Raw genomic sequence first — 22,050 nt, forward strand, 5'->3', positions numbered from 1 at the left:
TGTAGGGTGTGAGATGTTGATCTAAACCTAATCTCTCCCATATTGTTTTCCAAATTTCCCATCAATTTTTGTCAAATAGTGGATTCATGTCCCAAAAGTTGGGCTCTTTGGGTTTATCATATACTGTCTTGCTGATGTCATTAACACCAAGTCTATTCCACTGATCCTCCCTTCTATCTCTTAGCCAGTACCATATTGTTTTAATGACTGCTGCTTTATAATATAGTTTAATATCTGGTACTGCTAGGCCCTCTTCCTTCGCATTTTTCCCCATTATTTCCCTTGATATTCTTGATCTTTTGTTATTCCATATGAAGTTTGTTATAGTTTTTCCTAATTCAGTAAAGAAGTTTTTTGGTAGTTTGATAGGTATGGCACTAAATAGATAAATTAATTTGGGTAGAATGGTCATTTTTATTATGTTAGCTCGTCCTACCCATGAACAATTAATGGCTTTCCAATTGTTGAGATCCAGTTTTATTTGTTTGGAAAGTGTTTTGTAGTTGTTTTCGTATAATTGCTGTGTTTGTTTTGGTAAATAGATTCCCAAGTATTTTATATTGTCTAGGGTGATTTTAAATGGTGTTTCTCTTTCTACCTCTTGCTACTGTGATGTGTTGGAAATATCCCAATTTTAGAAACTGCTTTAGGGCAAGGAATTTAAAGCACATTCCTAGGTCTGTCAGAATGGAGGAATGAAAAAGAGGCTTGAGCAGAAATGTAATGTTACCAAAAAAATTTTAGAAATCAAAATAATAAGAATGAATTTTCTCACAGACTAAATACAGGTGCCGAAAGTCTGAATTAGGACAGTATTCATAGGACTGGAGAAAAAAAAGGATGGATGCCAGAGATATTGAAGAGGTAAAATTTACAAGATTTGGCAGCATTGACAAGATTAACTATGAAATGAGGGAGAATGAAACATTAAGAATAGCTCAGTAGGGTTTAATGGATAGAGCCAGGACTAGAGACAGGAGGTCCAGGGCTCAAATTTGACCTCAGCCACTTTCTAACCATGTGACCCTGGGCAAGGGCTTTGCCCTTATTGCTCTTCTACATTGGAATCCATACTTAGTATTGACTCTAAGACAGAAGATAAGGGTTCAATTTAAAAAGAAAAAGAATGACTCAATGGTTTTAAAACTGAGCGAATGGAAGCATAGTAGTACATAGTGGCAAGGGAAGGTAAGGAGTTCTGTTTTTGATATGTTGAGTTTGAGGTGCCTATCAGACTGTTATTACAAAATATTGCTATTTTAAAAGAGTGCTATGAATAAAATAATAATAGCAAGTTCATCTGAAAGATAGCATGTCAGTGACTAGAGATCCAGCCTCTGAGTTGGGAAGTCCCAAGTTCAAGTTTCACATCTGGCACATATTGACTGTGAAATTTTGGTCAAATCACTAAATTTCTCAATGCCCCAAGCAACTCTCTGAGACTATATAAACAAGCAAATGCAATCTTGGTAGAAAAAGTTTCCTTTCCAGGATCCCCTACAACATGCACAGTCTAACTGAAATGGAAGAAGAGGACAATTAAATTGTCCATAAAGATCCCTTCAGTGATATATTGACTTAAAAAAATCACATATTAGCATTATCTATGTTCTGTTGTATTTTTATTTGTTAATTATTTCCCAATTACATTTTAACCTGGTTAACCCTATGCCTGGCACACATTAGATACTTAATAAATATTTATTGAATTGAATTGGTTCTAGATGCTCTCCAAACAGTGTGCCCTACATTATTGCAATCACAGGTCCTGACCAATAAGAAGTTTTAACCTCTATATTTAAACATTATAAATTTAAGATTATAACAAAAAAGCATAATGGACAGTTAATCCCAAAGCCAGGAAGACCTGGTTTGGGGTCCTGCCTTTAATATAAACACTGGCTGTGTAATTCCCAGTAAATTACTTAATCTCCCTGGGACATGTTTGCAAGGTAAAGTGTACTAGGTCCCCCTAGGATTTTACATTTTAAAGAGGGCATCAATTTCCTCCCCTGGGAATTCTTTCACCTCATGAAATCTTAGTTTTGGTCACAGTCCCTTTAACATGACAGTATAAACTCTAAGGTATCACTTCACACCTAGCAAATTGGCCAGTATGATAGTAAAGGAAATAATAAATGTTGGAGGGGATGTGGCAAAATCAGGACACTAATGCATTGCTGGTGGAGTTGTGGTTGGCCATTCTGGGAGGCAATTTGGAATTATGCCCAAAGGGCTTTAAAAGACCATATGCCCTTTGATGCAGCTATACCACCACCGGGTTTGTACCCAAAAGAGATTAAAAAATATATATTTGTATAAAAATATTTATAGCTGTGCTTTTCATGGTGGCAAAATTTGGAAAATGAGAGGGTGTCCCTCAATTGGGAAATGACTGAACAAATTGTGGTATATGATGGTGATGGAATACTATTGTGCTATAAGGAATGATGAACTGATTGATTTCTATATGAACTGGAAAGACCTCCATGAACTGATACAGAATGAAATGAGCAGAACCAGGGGAACACTGTACACAGAAACTGAAACATTATGTAACAATCAAGACTTTGCTACTAATAGCAAAGAACAATCCCATGGAACTTATGAAAAAGAATGCTATCCACATCTAGAGAAAGAACTGTGGGAGTAGAAACGCAAAAGAAAAACATATGATTTATCACTTGGTTATATGGGTATATGATTTGCGGTTGTGGTTTTTAAAAGATTACTCTATTACAAGTATATGAATAATAAGAAAATAGGTTTTGAGTAATAAGACATGTATAAACCAGTGGAATTGCTTATCAGTTCTGGAAGGGGGGAGGGAAGAGGGGAGGAAGAGAACATGAATCATGTAACCATGGGAAAATATTCTAAAAAAATAAAAATTAATAAAAACAGTTTTAAATATGGCAGTATAATTTGGCATAAATATAATCTTTCAAGAATGTTATTCTTGAGCTCAGGTAACATCTCTCTCCATTGTCCTGAAGACACTTAACAAAACTCAATTTTCTTAGTGACAAAACTATTGCTTATTTGTAGATTAACTTCTTTGGAAACTTCCTTAAAATTCTTTCAGGTCTCCAAGTGATAATTAGTGATCTTTTGCCTCAGTACATAAAGTAGTAAACCTTACTATCCTGAGAGAGCAACAATTTCTAATTTTAAGCCCATGTGTAATTTTAATACTGGAAGAAGGTCATAGGATTATAGGATTTAAATCTGGAAAAGACCCTTGAGATAATTTCAGCCAGCTCCTTCATTTTACTAATGAAGAAACTAAGGCTAAAAGGAGCTACATAGGGCAGCTGGGTGGCATAATGGATGGGGCACTGTGCTTGGAATCAGGGACACTCATCTTCATGAGTTTAAAACTGACTACCATCACTTATTAGATATGTAACCCCCGGGCAAATCACTTAACCTTGTTTGCCTCAGTTTCTCCATCTGTAAAATGAGCTGGAGAAAGAAGTAGCAAATCACTACAGTATCTTTGCCAAGAAAACTTCAGATGGGTATGTGAAAGGTAGACACAACTGAAATGACTCAACAAGAATAGCAACACCAAAGTAGTTGAGTGCCTTGTATAAGATTATTCTGGTAACCAACAGAGTTCAGAAGTGAGCTTATATTCATCTCTATTCCAATTTCAGTGCTCCTGATTGCTCTTACCCATCCCTGTGAGTTTGAAAAAAAAGACAAGTATTCAGATGTCAAAAACAGATTGTTAAATAAAATTAACCCAACTCTGTACTGAGTATTTTTAAGGATGTTCAAAGGCATAAGAAACCCAGATGGTTGCAAACTATTAATCTGCTTCATTTCAGGAATGTGGTATGAAGCTGCAGAGTTAATTTGGGCTTCAATCATAGGGTATTTGGAACTTCCTCAGCCAGATAAAAAGGTGAGTTGATTCTTTTCCTTTCCCCTTAAATAGTATCTGTCTCTGTACCTATCTGTTTCTCTCTGTCACTTTGTTTAAAGATGATTAAAATATAAATTTTATTTTCCTAGATCATCTTAATTTTATTTATCCTCTGCATGATGGATAGCAAGCATAATACAGTGGTATGCTTTGATTCCTGATTTTGCCCTCATTCACAGATGGGTCTTAGGCCAAAGAAATTCTGAAAACTATCTACTTAAATTTTATTTGTTTTCTTGGAATTTTTAGTTTACCTACTTCCAGAAGAATTTAAAGTAATTGATTTGGATATATGTAAAGTTGTTATTCTAGTGTCTATTTTTCTAAATTATCCCAAGACAAGTAATTCCCTACCTTTTCCTATATGATAAGCTCTTTTTAATATCAAAACATTTCACAACCCCTCCCTAAAAATATGTACTATTAAGGTACATAATGATAAAGAAATACTATGAAATTAGGAACATTTTTATGATTTACATTGTATAAATCTTAATAAGAAAATAAAAGGTCATTTTTAATCCAAAAGATCAGTGTAAAAAATCTCATTAGGTCCCCAAAAAAGCATCAATACTATAAAATTGTTGGCATTTAGCCCCTTATTATCTTTGCATATTTTATTGGAACTGAATAAACTCCTTATAGTAACCCCACAGAGCTGTGCTGCCCCTTCATTTGGGGTTTTTGAGTCTTCTTCTTTGGAAACCAGTACTCTGAGACATCATTGATATAGCTAAAATATTAATCTAGGTTCTTTATATAGCAACTTTAAAAGCAAGGTCTTTTATCTTTGATGTTCTCATCCTATGTAATTACATGAGAATGTTCTAAATACTAATTAAACCTCTGGGAGACTCTGGGTAAAGTAGTAATAATAATTGCTAGCATTTATATAGCACTTTAAAGTTAATAAAACATTTTATAGATATCAAATCATTACAATATTGTCATGCCCATTCTACAGATGAGGAAACTGAGACAGATGGAAGTTAAATGACTTACCCAGGATCACAACCCCAGATAGACTCTGAAGTCAGATTTGAGGTCTCTTGGTCTGTCTGCCTCAGTACCCCCCCAACTATAAACTGGGGAATTTTTAATAGCAGCTCTCTCCTGAAGTTGTGAGAATCAGAAAGACAGTGTTTGTAAAGCACTTAGCATAGTGTCTGGCAAATAGTAGGTACCTGATTAATTTTCTTTCTACTACCCTCTTTCATTTCCTTCCTCCCTTCTTCTCTCTTCCTTCTTTTCCCCTTCCTTCCTTATTTTCTCTTTTTCTTCCTTCTTCCTATCTCTATTTCCTTCCTGATGCCAAGTCCAGCCCTCTATCTATGTGCGTGTAGATGAAACTTTAATATAATAGAAAAAAAAAAACTCTGATTCTGGAATCAGAGGCTTTAGATTCAAAATCTGAGTCTTATTTGCTTCCTATGAGATATTACACAAATCACTTAATTCCTCTGAACCTTAGTTTCCTTATCTGTAAAATGTTATTGAATTTTGATGGGATCTGAGGACCCTTCTAGCTCTAAGTCTATGATTTGTATCCTCCTGTTCTAATGTAGTGTGGGTGAGGTTGTTGTTGTTTAAATAACAATTCCTACTACCTAGAAACCCTGAGAATGAGTCTGTAGTGATAATTCAATGAAAATTAGAGAACTATCCAGAAATGTCAGTGCTTTTGGCAAATCCACATGTCTTCAGGCTTCCTGGATAGAGTAGTGGGAAAGAGAAGGAACCTAAGTATTCAATCACTCCCTCATTTTACAGGGGAAAAGAGTTAAATAACTTGTTTGGCATCTCAAAGTGATTTGGTGACAAAGTCAGGATTAAAAGCCACATCTGCTGACTGCTCATCCCACTTCACCATGATGCTTGTGACCTTCAGGTTAAAGGCATTCCTAGTGCCAAGCTGCTGGAATTTTTAGGAGTACAGAGGAGGGGCTCAATTTATACTAAAGATAGCCTTCTTTGGGCAAGCCAGAGATTCAAACAATAATCCACCCTAAATACTTAAACCCTTTTGTTTTTCTCTGCAGGGAATTGCTACATCGCTGGGAATTCTGGCAGACATCTTTGTTTCCATGAGCAAAAAAGATTATGAAAAATTTAAAAACAACCCTCAAATTTCCTTGGTAATGATCATTTGGTCTCAAAGATGTTATTAAATGGAATCACCTACAAAAATTCCATCAGCATATTGGTTCCTGCATTTTTTATCTAATAAACAACATAGGTTGAATTGTCAAAGAATACAAGAAGACAAATCACAAAAAAAGAAGTGCAAATTATAATCAATTGTATATTTGCCCAACCTTGTTAATAATCAAAGGAAAGACAACTCGAACAGTATCAAAGTAAAAATTGGCAAAAATACCCTAAAATAATAAAAGTCAATGTTGGAGGAGTCATGAATAAACAGGTAGAATCGTGCATTGTTGTTGGACTTGCAAGTTGGCAGAATCATTTTGAAGATCAATCTGAGAGTATACTATAAATTACAAAAATAATTTACTCAAGGAGTATATTTTTAGAATGTATCCCAAAAGTATAATTAAAACAAAACAACAACAAAAAAAACACTGTTCAAAGATATTTATGGCCACATTATTTGTAATTAAAAAAAAACTTGAGAAATTACTTTAATATCCAATAAATGGGGAATGGCTAAAATAAATAATGTTATATCAATATAAGGGAATTATTAAATTAAGATGAATAAACATTGTGGATTCCCAATGAGGTCACTCCCGACAATCAGCACTAACACTGTCTGAGTGAGTCTACAGAGGGTGGCTGATTATTACTTTCCCTAAGGGTCACAGTGAGAGGAAGGAAGGTTCCTAGTATTGTTGATCACAAATATCCACTAGTTTATTCCCCATTAACATTTAGCAAAGCAGATTTCATTTGCTTTTTTTTTAAAAGCCTTACCTTCTGACTTAGAATCAATACTGTACATTGGCTCCAGGGCAGAAGAGTGGTAAGAGCTAGGCAATGGGGGTTAAGTGACTTGCCCAGAATCACACAGCTAGGAAGTGTTGGAAGTCATATTTGAACCCAGGACCTCCTAATTCCAAGGTCTGGCTCTCAATCCACTGAGCCACCTAGCCACCCCTGACTTAATTAGCTTTTGCAGAAAGTGTTAAATGAGTCAATATAAGAAGAGTTAGAACATTTCCTCTAAAATCCAAGATACACTCTCCCCTCATACATACAAAGTCACTGGGGAGAGAGGGCTGAAACTCTCTTTCCCTCTTCTGGTGTTCACCACCACTGATCCAATGACCACTACTACTGTTGCCATTTAGCTCTGACCACCAATAGGACTTCTGATGGGATCTCTCGATCTCCTGAACTCAGCAAGTCTCCTATACACTTCCATCCCAGAATAACCTTTTAGTCAAAGTTCAAGAAAGAATAAACATGGAGAGACGGAGCTGGCCACAGTCATCATGGTTGTATGGGACATAGGGCTATCATCCTTCTCCCACTGAAATCTCAAGGCTAGATCAAAGTAGTCCTATCTTCTCAGAACTGCAAAGGAAAAGAGCAATGAAGGATCAAATTGACTCTTTTTTTTAACACTTAGCTCAGTAATTTCCAAATTATCCATTCTTCTGGCTCTGCAGCCAATTGAATGATTTTTCATTATGACACAAGACCAACTCTTGAATCATCATAACCACAAGGAAAATAGCTCTCCCAGAGCTTCCCTATTGTCACTTGGACTGAATCAGGCTTCAAAGCCTGCCCCCTCCCTCCCTTGAGCCACTCCTATTTTATCAAGAAATATGGAAAGGAGTTATGTGAAACAATGCAAAATGATAGAAATAACCCCAGAACATAATAGCTGTAATAGAAAAAGGAAAAATGTGTGAGAAGAATGAGCAAACAAAAGCTTATGAGCACATTGTTACAACATAAGCTGTTACGTTTTAAAATATTTCATTTTTTTTTGCTCACAATCTTTGTGATCTTTAAAGCTGTTAATAATTTTTTTCTTTGTGATTAATGTTTTTAAATGTTTAAGTTTTTATCTTTCTCTCCCTCCCACTGAGGACAAAACAAACAAAACATGAATAGCAGATATTCATAACAGGTCTCATATTGGCCATGCCCCAAACCAAGCATCCTATTTTGCTTATTTGTTTAACTCCCCTCACTCTGGGGTTAGATAGTTTTGTTCACTGACCCTCTAGAATCATTGTTGATCATTGGGTTGATCTTAATTCATTTTTACAAAGTGGTTGTTATAGTAAAAATTGCTCTTCTGATTCTGTTCACTTTTCTCCGTATCAATTCATACAAGTCTTCCCAGGAGTCTCTGAAGCCAGCTCTATTGTCATTTCTTAGGGATTAACAGTATCCCATTATATTTGTAGGTCATAGTTTGTTCAGCCATTCCCTAAGTGATGGGTAATCCCTTAGTTTTCAGATTTTTTTGTTGCTACAGAAAGAGGTGCTGTAGGTATATATCTATTTTTTGCATATTTTTTACTCTTTTGGGGTTTTTTGAGTATAGACCACAAAATGGTATTCCTGAGTCAAAGGGTATATACAGTTTAGTGGCTTTTAGGATATAGTTCCAAATGGTTTTCTAGAATGGCTATACTAATCACAGCTCCACCAAATGTATTAATATGCCTGTTTTCCCAGAGTATCACCAACATTTATTCTTTTCTTTTCTTTTTTAAAAAACCTTTACTTTCTATCTTAGCATCAGGTCGAAGACAGAAGAGCAGCAATGGCTAGGCAATCAGAGTTAAATGACTTGTCCAGGGCCACATAGCTAGGAAGTGTCTGAGGCTTGATTTGAAACCAGGACCTCTGGATTCTAAGCCTGGTACTCTATCCACAAGGCAGATCTAGCTGCCTCTTGTCATTTTCCATTTTTTTTGGTTAATTTTCCCAATCTGATAGATGCGAGGTATAACTACAGAGTTGCTTTAATTTGTGTTTCTCTAATTAGGTATTTTTAAGCAATTTTTCCTATGGTTATATAGGGCTTGTATTTTTTCACTTGAGAACTACCAGTTCATGTCCTTTGGTCATTTATCAGTTGCAGATACCATTTCTTTTTTATTTTTATTTATTTATTTACTTATTTTTGAATATTTTCCATGGTTACATGATTCATGTTCTTTCCCTCCTCTCCTCCCCCTACTCCTGTAGCCAATGAGCAATTACACTGGGTTTTACATGTATCATTGTTCAAAACCCATTTCCATATTATTACTATTTGCAATAGAGTGATCATTTAGAGTCAGCATCCCCAAGGGGATATAATTTTTTAAAAGAAAGAATCCTGTGAGGAATGATGAGAAATCATCTCAACCTGGCATTCACAAACTCCTTGGTCCATTAATAAATTTAATGAATGCAAGTGAGAAAAATATAGCATCTTTATTCAATACAACTGGTTTCTTTTATAATCCTATGTATTTTCTTTTATGCCTTTAAATACATTATTCTGAGAAGGGGACCACAGGCTTCACTGGATTGACAAAATTGTCCACAAACAAAAAAAGTTAAGAACATCTCTTCTGGAGGAATAGCAAATTCTCATATGAACCTTGATGAAAATAATTTTATCAAATTGTTCTTCTCTAAAGAAACAAACAAACATGATTTATTTTCATAATGGGTGTGTAGATTGATAAAATGGAAACATATTAGTTTAGGAGTTTTCATATTTTCCAGCTAAAATCAAGACTCTTGGACCATTTTGTCTAGTCTCTTGTCCTACTATGCTATAATAGAATTCTGTTGTAAATTCAAGGGTATTTACTCATCCGTGTTCTAAAGAAGGATGACAATCTGAGAATTTTTAGATTAACACATTATTAAAAGAAACTTTTTTATTGAATGTTGAAAGTAAGAATGCCACTTTGTGGGGAGGGCCAGACAAAACCTTACTTCAAATATTTATTTAATCAACAGGCATTTATGGAGCCCCCATTATGTGCAGGGCACTGTGCTGAGTGTTTTTTGTACATGAAGGCAACAACAAAGCTGTCCTTTCTCTCAAAGAACTTTTACTAGACCTTAAGCTCCATTGATACCAGCAGAATTCTGTTTATACCAAAACAGAAAAGGTGTACTTCCCCTTTAATTGCTATTAAATCACAGCCAATGAGATCTTTGCCAGTAAACATGCAATAATCATCAGAGGTCTAAGTAAAATCCTATTCTCTTTGGGAAGCAAGTAAGGGAGAGAAGGGAGAAAGGAGGAGGGCTTTAGACACAGGTGGAACCCCAGTACCCCCTTACTCCTCTTTCCTGCTGAATTTTCATTGTCAATGTGAGGAGAGTCAAGACTCAGAAGCCCAAGTGGGAATCTGGAGTAGAAAAATTTAACACACAACCAACCATTTGGCTCCTGGTGGAGAAGGTTTCTGAGTCATCTCAACTTTTCTCTTCTCTTGCAGAACCTTCTCAGGGAGTTCGATCACCATTTGCTGTCAGCAGCAGCAGCCTGCAAGCTGGCTGCTGCCTTTAGCCAGTATACTCCTCTTTTTGTGCTCACAGCTGTGGTAAGTGTGTAGAGCAAACCCATTAGTCTTTCCTTCCCTATGGCCTTTCAGATTTACCCAGTGGTAGGGAAAAAAATCAATCCAGTTAAGCCAGGCTTCCTGCTATGTAATTGACAGTATTAGTTTAGAGACTATTCATGTAGGGGAAAGGCTTTAATACTTAGTATTGTAGCATCATGGTAGGAGCTAAGTTAATTCTGCTTGAGCAATAAAATGCCATCTGTCCTTGAGTACCAAGTATTATTATCTAAATGCATATTGATGAAAGATCTGTTTGTGTGAGCATATATGTTTAATTGCTTTAGTTTGAATGTAGACAACTTGTGTCCATGCCTCTGCCCTATGGACAAGAACTCATGGGTCAATCATCTTTAACAGAGAAATGTCAAGGTTATAATGGAATGGTAAATAGACACACACAATGTCCTCTATCTTTCCATGCTATTTAATTATGCATTTCCAAAGATTCTCCCAAGACGACTCAGCTCCAAGATCTTTCCATTCTAAGCTCTAGTAAAACGAAACCCCACGTTTTTAACTCAATCTCCAATTTTATTTTTTCCCATAGAATATCCGAGGCACGTGTTTATTGTCCTATAGTAACTCTAGTGACTGCCCTCCAGAAAAGAGAAACTTGTATTTAACTGAAGCCAAAGAAGCCTTTGAAATTGGCCTCCTCACTAAAAAAGACAATGACCTAGTTGCTGGAAAACAGGCACTTCATAGTTTCATCAAAGCTGCTTTCTGTCTCACCACAGTCTACCGAAGCCTCTTTGGGGAGACTGAGGCAGTTTGTGTTTCAGATAAACTTTGTAGAGAAGCAGTGGGGAAATTGTATGCTTATTCCACCTCAACAGGGACTCAAGACAAAGAAATACTGGCTCAGGAGGTCATGTCTGCTATTGAGCAGATTAAGGAGTTTTTGAAAGTCCAGAGTTTCTACAATCTGGATGACAGATCTTATGTCCCGGAGAGTTACAAATCTTGGATTGATCAACCCATTTTGCATGGGAAAGTTGACTTCAAAGAAGTCCTTGAAAGGCATTCCCAACACCATGCTGCAGTGTGTGAAGTATTTGAAAGTATGTGCGAGAACCACAGAAATAGGAGCAATGCAGTGAAAACGGGAGCTTGTATCACAGCCTTGAGAACGGAGACAAAAAATACAGATACACTTAGTACCATTGACGACAAATCGTTAAGTCAGAAAGGCATTGAAATACCTTCTTCACAAAAGGCCAGCCAGAATCACAGGAAACTCCAAGGAAAAGAAAGAAGAAAATTGCCTCGGTCAGATGCAGTTTGCTTCTCACTTGATGAAGGGACAGAAACTGAACCACCAGACCACCTCAATAATAGAGAAGGTGATGTTTCTGGCAACTCTCTGAATGAAAGCCAGACATCAAGCTCTTGGAGCAAGATATCAGGATCCAGCCTTTCTTCTAGCTGGGAGCAAGTAGATAATCATGCTGATGATGCACCAGTTAGAAGGGAGATCATTCAAGAAAAAAGGCTAGTGGACACACAGTGTTCCACAGCCCTGACTGAGGACCTGGAGAACTATGCTGAAAATAGTCATCTCCATCCATTGGCTTCAGTGCCTCATCTTCCCTCTCTCAAAGACTCTAAAGAAGATTGCTTAGATGCATCTCGAAGTCAACAATGTAAGCAAACTCCCTTGGCTCCCCACGAGGCAACAGACATGGCCTCAGGCTCTGGTAAAGCAATCTTAGACAACAGTGAACTAGAATTAGAAAGTTTCCAGGAAATCAGAAATATGGAATCCAAAAATGGCACTCCCCTTTTTGAACACTTGCAGGTATCTTCTCCTTGTTCCCTTACTTCTAGAAAATCCATGGAGATCATCTCATTGTCTTCCCCAGAAGAGTCAGATTCATTTGAGATGATTGATGGGTTGCCTGAAGCTGATGGGAATCTCAGAGTGAGGAATGGAGTAAAAATCACTGAAAGAAACAAAGAACCCATGTTGAGAGGACCTGCTTCTTGGATAGATTTGGAAGGAGAAACCACAGAAAGTATGGAGCATGCTTCCTTGGACCAACCTAAAAATACCAAAGTCTCTTCTGCTTGTTCTATAGCCAACAAATCCACTGTGGATGATAGTTCTTTCACCTATCACTGGTCTGGAAAGAAAGTTACCACAGCAGCAAATGAGCTCACAGAAAAGCAAATGGTTGAATCAGATGCCTCTACAGAGAACAAAGACATGGAGCTCACTAGTGGCAAGGTGGGTCACTGGGCAAATGAAAGTGCATCTCATAGAGTGAATGCTTTGGGAGAGCAAACCTGTCAGATGGTGAATAATGTCCATGGTTCCCGAGCAAATGATAGCAGACCCTTCCCCATCCTTTGTGATGATACCACCACAGAGGACCATGGTGGAAGGAATCAACTTGGAAACTATAGGCAGAATTCTAGTTCCTCCTTATCAGGGTGGCTCACTTCACCTGACTTCTCCAGTGGTTCGGAGGTGGGAAGCCCCCTCTCATTTCTGAATTCTAGTGGAAGCTCTTCTATGTCTATACCAGGAAAGATCAAGCAAGAAGTCCTAGAAGCTCGCACCCTGGAGGACAATGACTTTGAGAAACTTCTATCAGGAGTAGGACATGATTGGCTATTCCAGAGACTAGAGAACACTGGAGTTTTTAGACCTAGGGATCTCCACCAAGCACACAGTAAGTAAAGCCCTCCCACAGATGCGGAAGGGGAGGGAGGAGCAAGAATCTAACTTCAAATAGCCACTGAGTTGGGTCTTGATTGGGGAAGCTTTGTGAAGTTGAACAGAGTACTTCCTCATTCATTGGCAACCTCAATAAATCCTTGGGGGACTCAATTGAATAGTTAGAGGTCTCCTTCTTAGAAGAGTTGTGGGAGACTCTAGGTGAAGAATGAGGCATATTTCAACATTAACACAAATTGTTTTGTTTAGTTTAACTACTCTTAGTTCCAAGAGAGATTCTATTGAAGGTGGGAGGATGTGGAGTCCAACTGGCAGTGACAATGACCAAGGCTTTATTTTCTTTAAAAAAAAAATTTTAAGCACATCCAGGCCCAGAAATGGGAGGTCCTGGGTTCAAATATGGACTCAGACACTTCCTATCTGTGTGACCCTGGGCAAGTCACTTAACCCCCATTGCCTAGCCCTTACCACTCTTCTGCCTTGGAACCAATACATAATATTGATTCTAAGAAAGTAAGGGTTTAAAAAAAAGTACATCCATAAAGCACATAAAAAATGTTCTGGGGTATCTAGATGGCTCAGTGGATAGAAAGCCAAGCCTGGAGGTTCTGAATTCAAATCTGACCTCAGATACTTCCTAGATGTGTGATCCTGGACAAGTCACTCAATTCCAATTGCCTAGCTTTTACCACTCTCCTGCCTTGGAACTGACACTTAATTATGATTCTGTTAAAACAGTCTTTGTTTTAAAGTCTTTAAAGGGTCTTTAAAAAATATTCCCTGAGACACAAAATTCACAAAATACTCAGATCCCTCTGGCAGACATCAAACATGATAGGTATGTGCACAGGATACTGTGCAATTAATGTGGCATATGACTGACCTTGTAGCTGGGAATAAGCCTGAACGTAACAGCTGGAAATCAAGTGATGTTCTTTTATAGTGCCAGTGTGGCCTTTGGTGGAGCACTCAACCTCCTTACCTGTCCCTAATGGATTAAAATGAGGGAATTGGACAAGATGACGACCCTGAAAGTCCCATTTAGGATCCAGTCATCTCTTGAATTCCACTCTAAGACCTTTCCCACTCTAAAGCACTGGATCAAGTGACAATTAAGAGATGTCCATTTTTTGCAAAGTTCAGAAGACATAAATCTGCAAAGGGATTTTTTTTTTTTTTTGGTAATCAAGTGCTCACCTCCTCGAGGCTAAAACATAAGCTTGAATTAGGTAACCAACGATATTAATTACCAGTTGCTATCAATGGACTAGTAACAAACCACTGCAGCTAGGTTCAGCAGTAGAGTGCCACGCCTAGAGTCAAGAAGATCTGAGTTCAAATGTAGCCTCAGACACTTACTAGCTGTGTGACACTAGGAAAGTCACTTAACTCTGCTTCCATTTCTTCATCTGTAAAGGGAACTTTACAGGTAGAGAAGAAAATGACAAACCATTTTCTTTGTCCAGAAAACCTCAAATGGGGTCACAAAGAGGCAGATATGGCTGAAAATGACTGAGCAAACAAACTAAGAGCACCTTTTATCTGCATCTTGCTTTAACATTTACATGTTGCTTTCATATGTATAATCTTCCTTGTTCTTCACTGAAATCCCCATTGTACAGAGGAGGAAATAATCTGGCTCATTAACTTCACAACTAGTAATTCGAAAAGTCATGATTTAAATGAGACATTGAAAGGAAAGAAGGAAGGAAGGAATAAGAGTTGGTTAAGCACTGGCATTGTACTAAATGCCAGGGATAACAAATACAAAAAGCAAAGATGGTGCCTCCCCTGGACAGAGGGAGATAATATGCAAAAGGAGTAGTGGTCAAGGAGAGGTATTTTTGGCCAAGAAAGATATAAGGATGATAAGTAGGTTGATGTATGCCATCCAGTAAGAATGGTAGAGTTGATATGATTATGATCAATAGTTCCAAAACTGGAGAGGAAGTGGAAAAGGCCAGGGAAATGGAGGCAGGGTGACGCCATTTGGGAGATCTTTTCTTTGGACCACGCTACGCAGTTGTACCTGTGCATTCTATGTTTCAAGGTCACCTCAGGGTGTTGAAAAATGATGGGATTGTATCTCCCTTGCCAAATGATTACTTTTCTATTTTCTGATAACTAAATATATCCCATGACTCGTGCCTCATGAATTTTTCTTCCATAAATGCTTGCCTTATCTTACATTGCTTCTTGCCAGCACCCACAAAAGAATGTTTTATTAGCCAAAGGCTCCTCTTTGTTGCAAATTCATCACATGTTATTGCCCTTTAGTCTAGAAGCTAGAAGTTAAAAAAAATACAAGATTTGAGGGGGATTATTTTTTAATGTTTTGAAAAAAAAATTGTCCCAGATGGGGTACTTTAAGGTCACTGTTTTTTTTTTAGTTCTCTTCCTAGATTATAATAACCTTGCTCAAGATAAGACTAGTTTCACCTCTTCTTTTTTTTTTCAGATGCTCTTCTGTTAAAATATTCCAAGAAATCAGAATTGTGGACAGCCCAGGAAACTGTTGTATATTTTGGTGACTACCTGGTTGTAAAGAAGAAAGGCAAACAGAGGAATGCCTTTTGGATACATCTCCTTCACCAGGAAGAAATTCTGGGAAGGTATTTCTCAAAAAGGAGGGAGGGAAGTCTCTGTTATGTAATTTGAGGGAGTTCCTTAATCAATCTGAAGAGGCTACCTATGTGCAGGGTAGATCTGCCCAGTAATAAGTACCTTGATGAGAGGATTAATGACATTTTCTGGATCAAAGGGTTTGGCAGTCCATACATACTTCAATGAGGATGAGGGATTGAGTGTTAACAATTGGGAATGAACTAATTGGTTTAGGCTATTTTAAATCAGAGCCAATCCCACAGAAAATGCACAAAGCCCAAGGGAGTCATAGTAACCCAATCAAGTCTCTATACCCCTCTTAGAATCAGAGATGGTTATGGTTAGAAAGGAGTTTATCCTATTCAGTCTTCTAATTTTGCCAATAAGAAAACTCAGGGTAAGTGACTTTCCCAGTGGCACGCAGTTAGTAAGCATCAGGGTCAAGATTTGAACATAGGGTTTCTCTCACTCCAAATCTAGGGTTCTTACCATTGAATTACATCCAATTCCTGCACCAGATATCTGGTGCAATGTGAGATTAAATTTTCTCCTTAAAATCAGTAGCATTAATAGAAAGGAACTCAAGATCAAAATATGCTCACCTGCTACTCTAAAAAAACCACTGAAGTCACAAGATATAGGAAATAAGATCGACAGTGAGAGGCAAAGCAATAATACCTTGTATTTGTATGGAGAGAGCTTTATGTTCTTCAAAGCTCACTCAAGTACATCAAATCAATTTCTTCTTCTGTTCTGCCTTGGGTTTAAAGAGCTTGCTCTGGTTTCTGTTCGTTTCCTCCCACCCTGCAGATATGTTGGAAAAGAATATAAATCACAAAAAGGACTTTGGCACCATTTCATTGATGTGGAGAGGCAGATGACTGCCCAATACTATGTCACAGAGTTTAACAAAAGACTCTACGAGCAAAAGATCCCAACACAGATCTTCTATATCCCATCGACAGTCCTGCTGGTAAGAAATTCATGCTATATATATAACAAGAGGGATGAAAGCTAAAGCAAGGTCCCTCTGAAAGAATACTATGAGGCAGTATGGTAAGGAGCACCTGAATTCAAATCCAAATTCTGCCACTTAAAATCTGGGGAAAAAATGGGAACTTAGTCTACCTGGGCCTCAGTTACCTCATTTGTAAAAAATGAGGGGCTTAAGGGGATCTGAGTGCCTTCTAAGTCTACATTTGATTCTATATCAAATATAGAAGTCTGTATTATCTACATACACTACCTGGCACTGCAAGTCACTAGTGATGTATACTTTCCCTTCTATTCAATATTCAACTTAAACCCCAGAAATGCATGATTGTCACAGTCAAACCTAGCATGATTGGGGCAATGGCCAGACACGTTCAAGATCCAGAATAACAATTCATTAGAAAATTTGTCAGAGAAAATAAGAAATGTGCCATTTTTGCAAGTAGCTACATAAGCTGAGCCACCATGTTCACTCAGTAGGACCAGAGACTTGGAGCTGGACATCATCTAGTAGAACTTCCACCTTTTGGGGGCAGCTAGGTGGCTCAGTGAGTAGTCAGCACAAGAGACAAGAAGTTCTGGATTCAAATCTGGCCTCAGACACTTCCTTGCTGTGTTACTCTGGACAAGTTACTTAACCCCAGTTGCCTAGTCCTTACTACTCTTCTGCCTTAGAATTGATACTTAGCATCCATTCTATGATAGAAATAAGAGTTTTTTAAAACCCTCCTTTTTATATATAAGGAAATTGAGGCCTGAATAAATCATATGGCTTTCCCAGGGTCACACAGGTAAATGGCAAAGGCAGACTCCAAAGTCAAGTCTAAACTAGCTTCTCTTTCCATTGTAGTTCCCTGACTCTCTGCTTTGCCATGACCACTCTTGGTTGTCTTTCAGATTTTAGAGGGCAAGACAATTAAAGGATGTGTCAGTGTGGAGCCTTACATTCTGGGAGAGTTTGTTAAACTGTCCAATAATGCAAAAGTAGTGAAAACAGAGTACAAAGCTACAGAATATGGATTGGCTTATGGACATTTTTGTTATGAGTTTTCCAACCACACAAATGTTGTGGTTGATTTGCAAGGTATGTATAAATGGTGACCACTTTCATTTCTTCTTAACCAAACATAATCCTTTGTGCATCTATATGTATTCATTTTATATTATTTTTATTTATTTCTATATATATAAATATATTTTATTTTTATATATATTTATAAATCTGTGTTTGCCTATCTGTACATTTCTGATAATAAAAATTATTTTAAAAACAGATTGTACCATCTTGGGATATAAAATTCTATTCAAGATTAAGGTGGCCGCTTTCATTATTCTGCATCAAATATGATCTTATGTACTGTCTCTGTTTCCTCCCTCTCCCTCTCTCTCTCTTTCTCTCTCTCTCTCTGTCTATATATATATATATATATATTACCTCATTTCTAAAAGTCACAATTCAATTCAATGAACATTTATTGAGAAATTGCTGAATTCAAGGTGCTTGAATTTTCATAATCTCGGAGTGGATCTAGTTCCATATAACCCCAGATTCCACTATAAAATCATGAATTACTATTTAAATTTTTCACTAGTAAAGTATTTTTTACCTTGGTTCCTTATTTATTTATTACCTATTACCTTGATTCCTTATTTATTAAATTTTCTCTAGCAATTCCATCTTCTAGACTTTTACTTTTATTGTACAGATGAGATTGTAAGATGCCTCCCACAATCAAGGAAGCTCTTGAACAATTAATCTGTAGGACTAGGCAACAGTTGTGGACAGTTACCCTAATGAGGCTACCAGCCTAGCTTTTTTCCTCTTCAATTACTTGAAAAATCCAAGCCAGTCCAAACTTGTGAGCTGGTATTTCTAAATGAGTCCTTTTACTATAGCTATCTTTCAAAAGGAGTAAGACTCAAGTGTGTAGGAAAATATATATAAGGTAATGGGGTCACCAGGGATATTATAAATTAACTAAGGGGTTTGTGGGAACACACTCTGGGATTTAAGAGAGACTAAAACTGAACATTGAAGACTTGTACAGCTACACCACTCCCAACTGAAAAAATAACAGCCAACTGTCACTCTGGCCAGAGGCCTTAAATTCAACAGACAAGGTAACAAGATGAAACTAGGTTTAATTAGGAACAACAAAAGGAGGGATAGGAATGTCTACTCTAAAACCTTAACACCTAATAACAAAACCCACAGGGACAGGGAAGGACTTATTACTAAACTAATCTAAGTGATCTAAACTACAGGACCCAAGGAGCTATAATGGAGTCTCTGGGTTTCTGCCTCAAACCTGGAACCTGCCAGGCTTGAGTACAGCTAGGACTTAGTAGCTTTGGGATTCTCACTGCAATCCACTGATGATCTCTGGATGCCAGGAGCTAAAGTTGTCTCAGGTAACAAGTAGAGAAGGTTTTGCTTGAAGCACTGTCCACCAGTTCTCAAACTTCTCCTCTTCCTTGGCTCTGTAGATTTGTCCATTTTGCTAGATGCCACACCATACAGGATCCCAGGGAAAATCAGAAAGCAGGATGTCCTTTGCTCTGAGGTCTCCCAGGCTGGCAACAGTTTTTACCCACCACTAATGGAGTCCTCACTCAGGGCCAAGTCACCTCTTCCTGCTCCTTCATTCCAACCTGGAATTCCCAGCTCCAGCTCCTTCCTGCTATGTACTTCCTAATCAATACCTAATCTAATCTTCCTCACAAGTGAGACTTCTGTGTGGCAGAACAGAGCAACTCAAACAAGTCTGGTTTTTTGGGTGGCTTTCCTGGAATGTTTTCTACTCTGTTATATGTATCTGTGAGGAGCACCTGAGCATCTTCTGTAACCAGAGACTGGGTGGAAAACTACCAGAGTTCTTAAGGCATAACATGTGCCCCAAAAGTATAGGCAGTGTATCACACAGTCAGCAACAACTGCAACTTTGACAATACCGTCTAAACGTTGGCCTATTTTCTCATTCATATCTGTGGCAGAAGTCAAGCAACCTCAATGAGAATAATGGTAACAACAACAACAACGATGATGATGATGATGGACATTTATACATTGTGTCTCTCAAAAATCTTAGTGCAATTTTAGCACCTTAAGGTTTATAAATTGCTTTGTTTTGCAATAAAGAAGTAGCTGTTCCTTTAGTAAATATGAACATAGTAGCATGAAAATTTTACTGCAGCTTCCAAAAGTGGCAATTCAATTCAATTCAACTCACGTTAACCCCATTTTTTTTAAAGCTGAAGAAACTGAGAAGGTACTTACCCAAAGTCACAGTCAGTAAGTGTCCAAGACAGGATTTGATCTACCCTTTCCATTAGCTCCAAGTTCGTTGCTTGATGAGGCTAAAATAATTAGAGAAATAGAATCAAGTGAAATATATTAGAGATTAAAATGAATACTTACATTTAACTCTTTTTATTACTTGCAGAAATATTTTTATTTGGGGTTTCTTTAAGAATATGTAGTTGTTTTTTAAAAGTATGTTAACTGTCCAAAAGAACTCTGTTGACTACACCATATATATGCATCTACATTATAATGATCATTGTTGTTCAGAATGATGACCTTGGGACGCTTGGTAACCTTGAAGTACCTTCTGAATCATCAAAGAAATATTACATTATACTCAAGTACAGTTTCAGGGTTTTAAAAGTAAATCCTAGGATCTCTTCCACCTTATTATAGCTTAGAGGTGACTAGAGCTTCTTAAAGTTCATGGTAAGAAAATGCAATCTTTGGAAAGTCACACTAAGCTGTGAATTATAGACTTTGTTGTCATAGGATCAGCCTAGTCAGGGTCAGAGGGCTGATCAAAAGAAGGTTGGTGGTGAATTTCTCTGAACACAACAATCCATGAAACTATCATGGAAAGATTTTAAACTACATCAGTGTTGGAAGCACCACAATGAAATCACAGATCTTTCAAGTACTGAAATAAGAATAGAATCAATTTATTTTGAGGTTATTTTAGTGCATTTTGGACCTTAGAAATTGATATTATATTAATCCAAACATCCAATCCTCCTTTATCCAGGAGGCAGCTAGATGGTAAAGTGGATAGAATTATTTCAAATCCCTGAGTTCATCCTGAGCTTAAGTCCCACCCCAGATACTTGCTAGCTGTGTGGCCCAGGGCTCAGTTTCCTTATCTCAAAAATGAAGGTAATAGAAGCATCTACCTCCCAAGGTTGTTGTGAAATTTAAGATTAAAGTTCTCTGAAGACAGTCTTAATTTATATGTATTTATTAAATAATTTTAAAAGGAAGGTCAGAGAAAGAAAAAACGCTAGCCACATGTGGCTGGCTATTTCCTTTTGCAAGCATCCTTCCCTAATCAATGCTTGTCTGTGCTGGCACTCTCCAAGCCACCTTCCCAAGCCAGCTGCATGGCCACACTATGGGCATGCCAGTCCTCTCCTAGCCACCACTTCTGTCCTTGATTCTGAGGCAAAAGAGAGTCCCATGTCACATTTATACTCCTTATGACATCCTTTTCTGAGTTCCTCTGGTTTGACAGTATCAGATCTCAGTCTATATCGGAGGTGAGACTTCCAGACACCTGGAGTCACCTGGAACAAGAGGTAAAAGTTTTCCAGATACCAGAGAGCCTGGCATCCCCACTACCCCCCACCCCAAACCCAGAATGTGTAAGTAGTTTGTAAGCACCAGGCTTTGTTCTTTATTCAGTCAAAGGGTGGGACTTAACTGAAACCGAATTCAATCAGAGAATGGTCTATTTTCAAACTCAGTATGAAACTCCCCTTTTAAACCTTCAAGTCAATCTTAGGGTACCCAAGAAAAAAAGGGGACTGGTATTAATTTTTCACATGAAGATTAAATGAAATAATATTTCCAAAACACTTTTTAAAGTACAAAATAAGTGCTAGCTTATTATTATTAGCTAATTGTTATTAGTCTAAAAGTTGTCAAAATGAGTCTGGGAGATTGATTGGAGTCAACTCAGCATAAATAAGTTCATCTGAACACCATATTCTGTGAACATTCTGCCTATCATTAAATTTTACTAGGTATCTCTCTAAATCAAAGTTTATTAACCTTTTTTTATGTGTGTCCTGGACCCCACTGGCAGTGTGGTGAACTCTTCTCAAAATAATATCAAATGCATAAATCAAAATGTGTAAGTTTACAACAAAAGACGGTTGTCAAAATATTTTTTAAAAGCAAGTTCACCTATCCCAGGTGAAGAACCCCTGCTTGAAATAAGTATACGCTAGAAATGTTACTCTTCTGCAGTACTGAAATGGCATTT

General features: G+C 37.5%; 1 protein-coding gene across 1 annotated transcript in view; it reads left to right on the forward strand.

The window, feature by feature from the left end:
• Positions 1-22,050, forward strand: part of ALPK1 (alpha kinase 1) — a 70,020-nt gene that overhangs the window by 47,739 nt on the left and 231 nt on the right. The window contains exons 6-12 of the mRNA XM_044681648.1: positions 3,834-3,910; positions 5,971-6,066; positions 10,363-10,467; positions 11,036-13,163; positions 15,627-15,780; positions 16,583-16,745; positions 17,663-17,849. Of these exons, the coding sequence (XP_044537583.1) occupies positions 3,834-3,910; positions 5,971-6,066; positions 10,363-10,467; positions 11,036-13,163; positions 15,627-15,780; positions 16,583-16,745; positions 17,663-17,849 (2,910 nt within the window). The remainder of the gene's footprint in view (positions 1-3,833; positions 3,911-5,970; positions 6,067-10,362; positions 10,468-11,035; positions 13,164-15,626; positions 15,781-16,582; positions 16,746-17,662; positions 17,850-22,050) is intronic.

The sequence above is a fragment of the Gracilinanus agilis genome, chromosome 6, assembly GCF_016433145.1.
Source record: "Gracilinanus agilis isolate LMUSP501 chromosome 6, AgileGrace, whole genome shotgun sequence".
NCBI lineage: Eukaryota > Metazoa > Chordata > Mammalia > Didelphimorphia > Didelphidae > Gracilinanus > Gracilinanus agilis.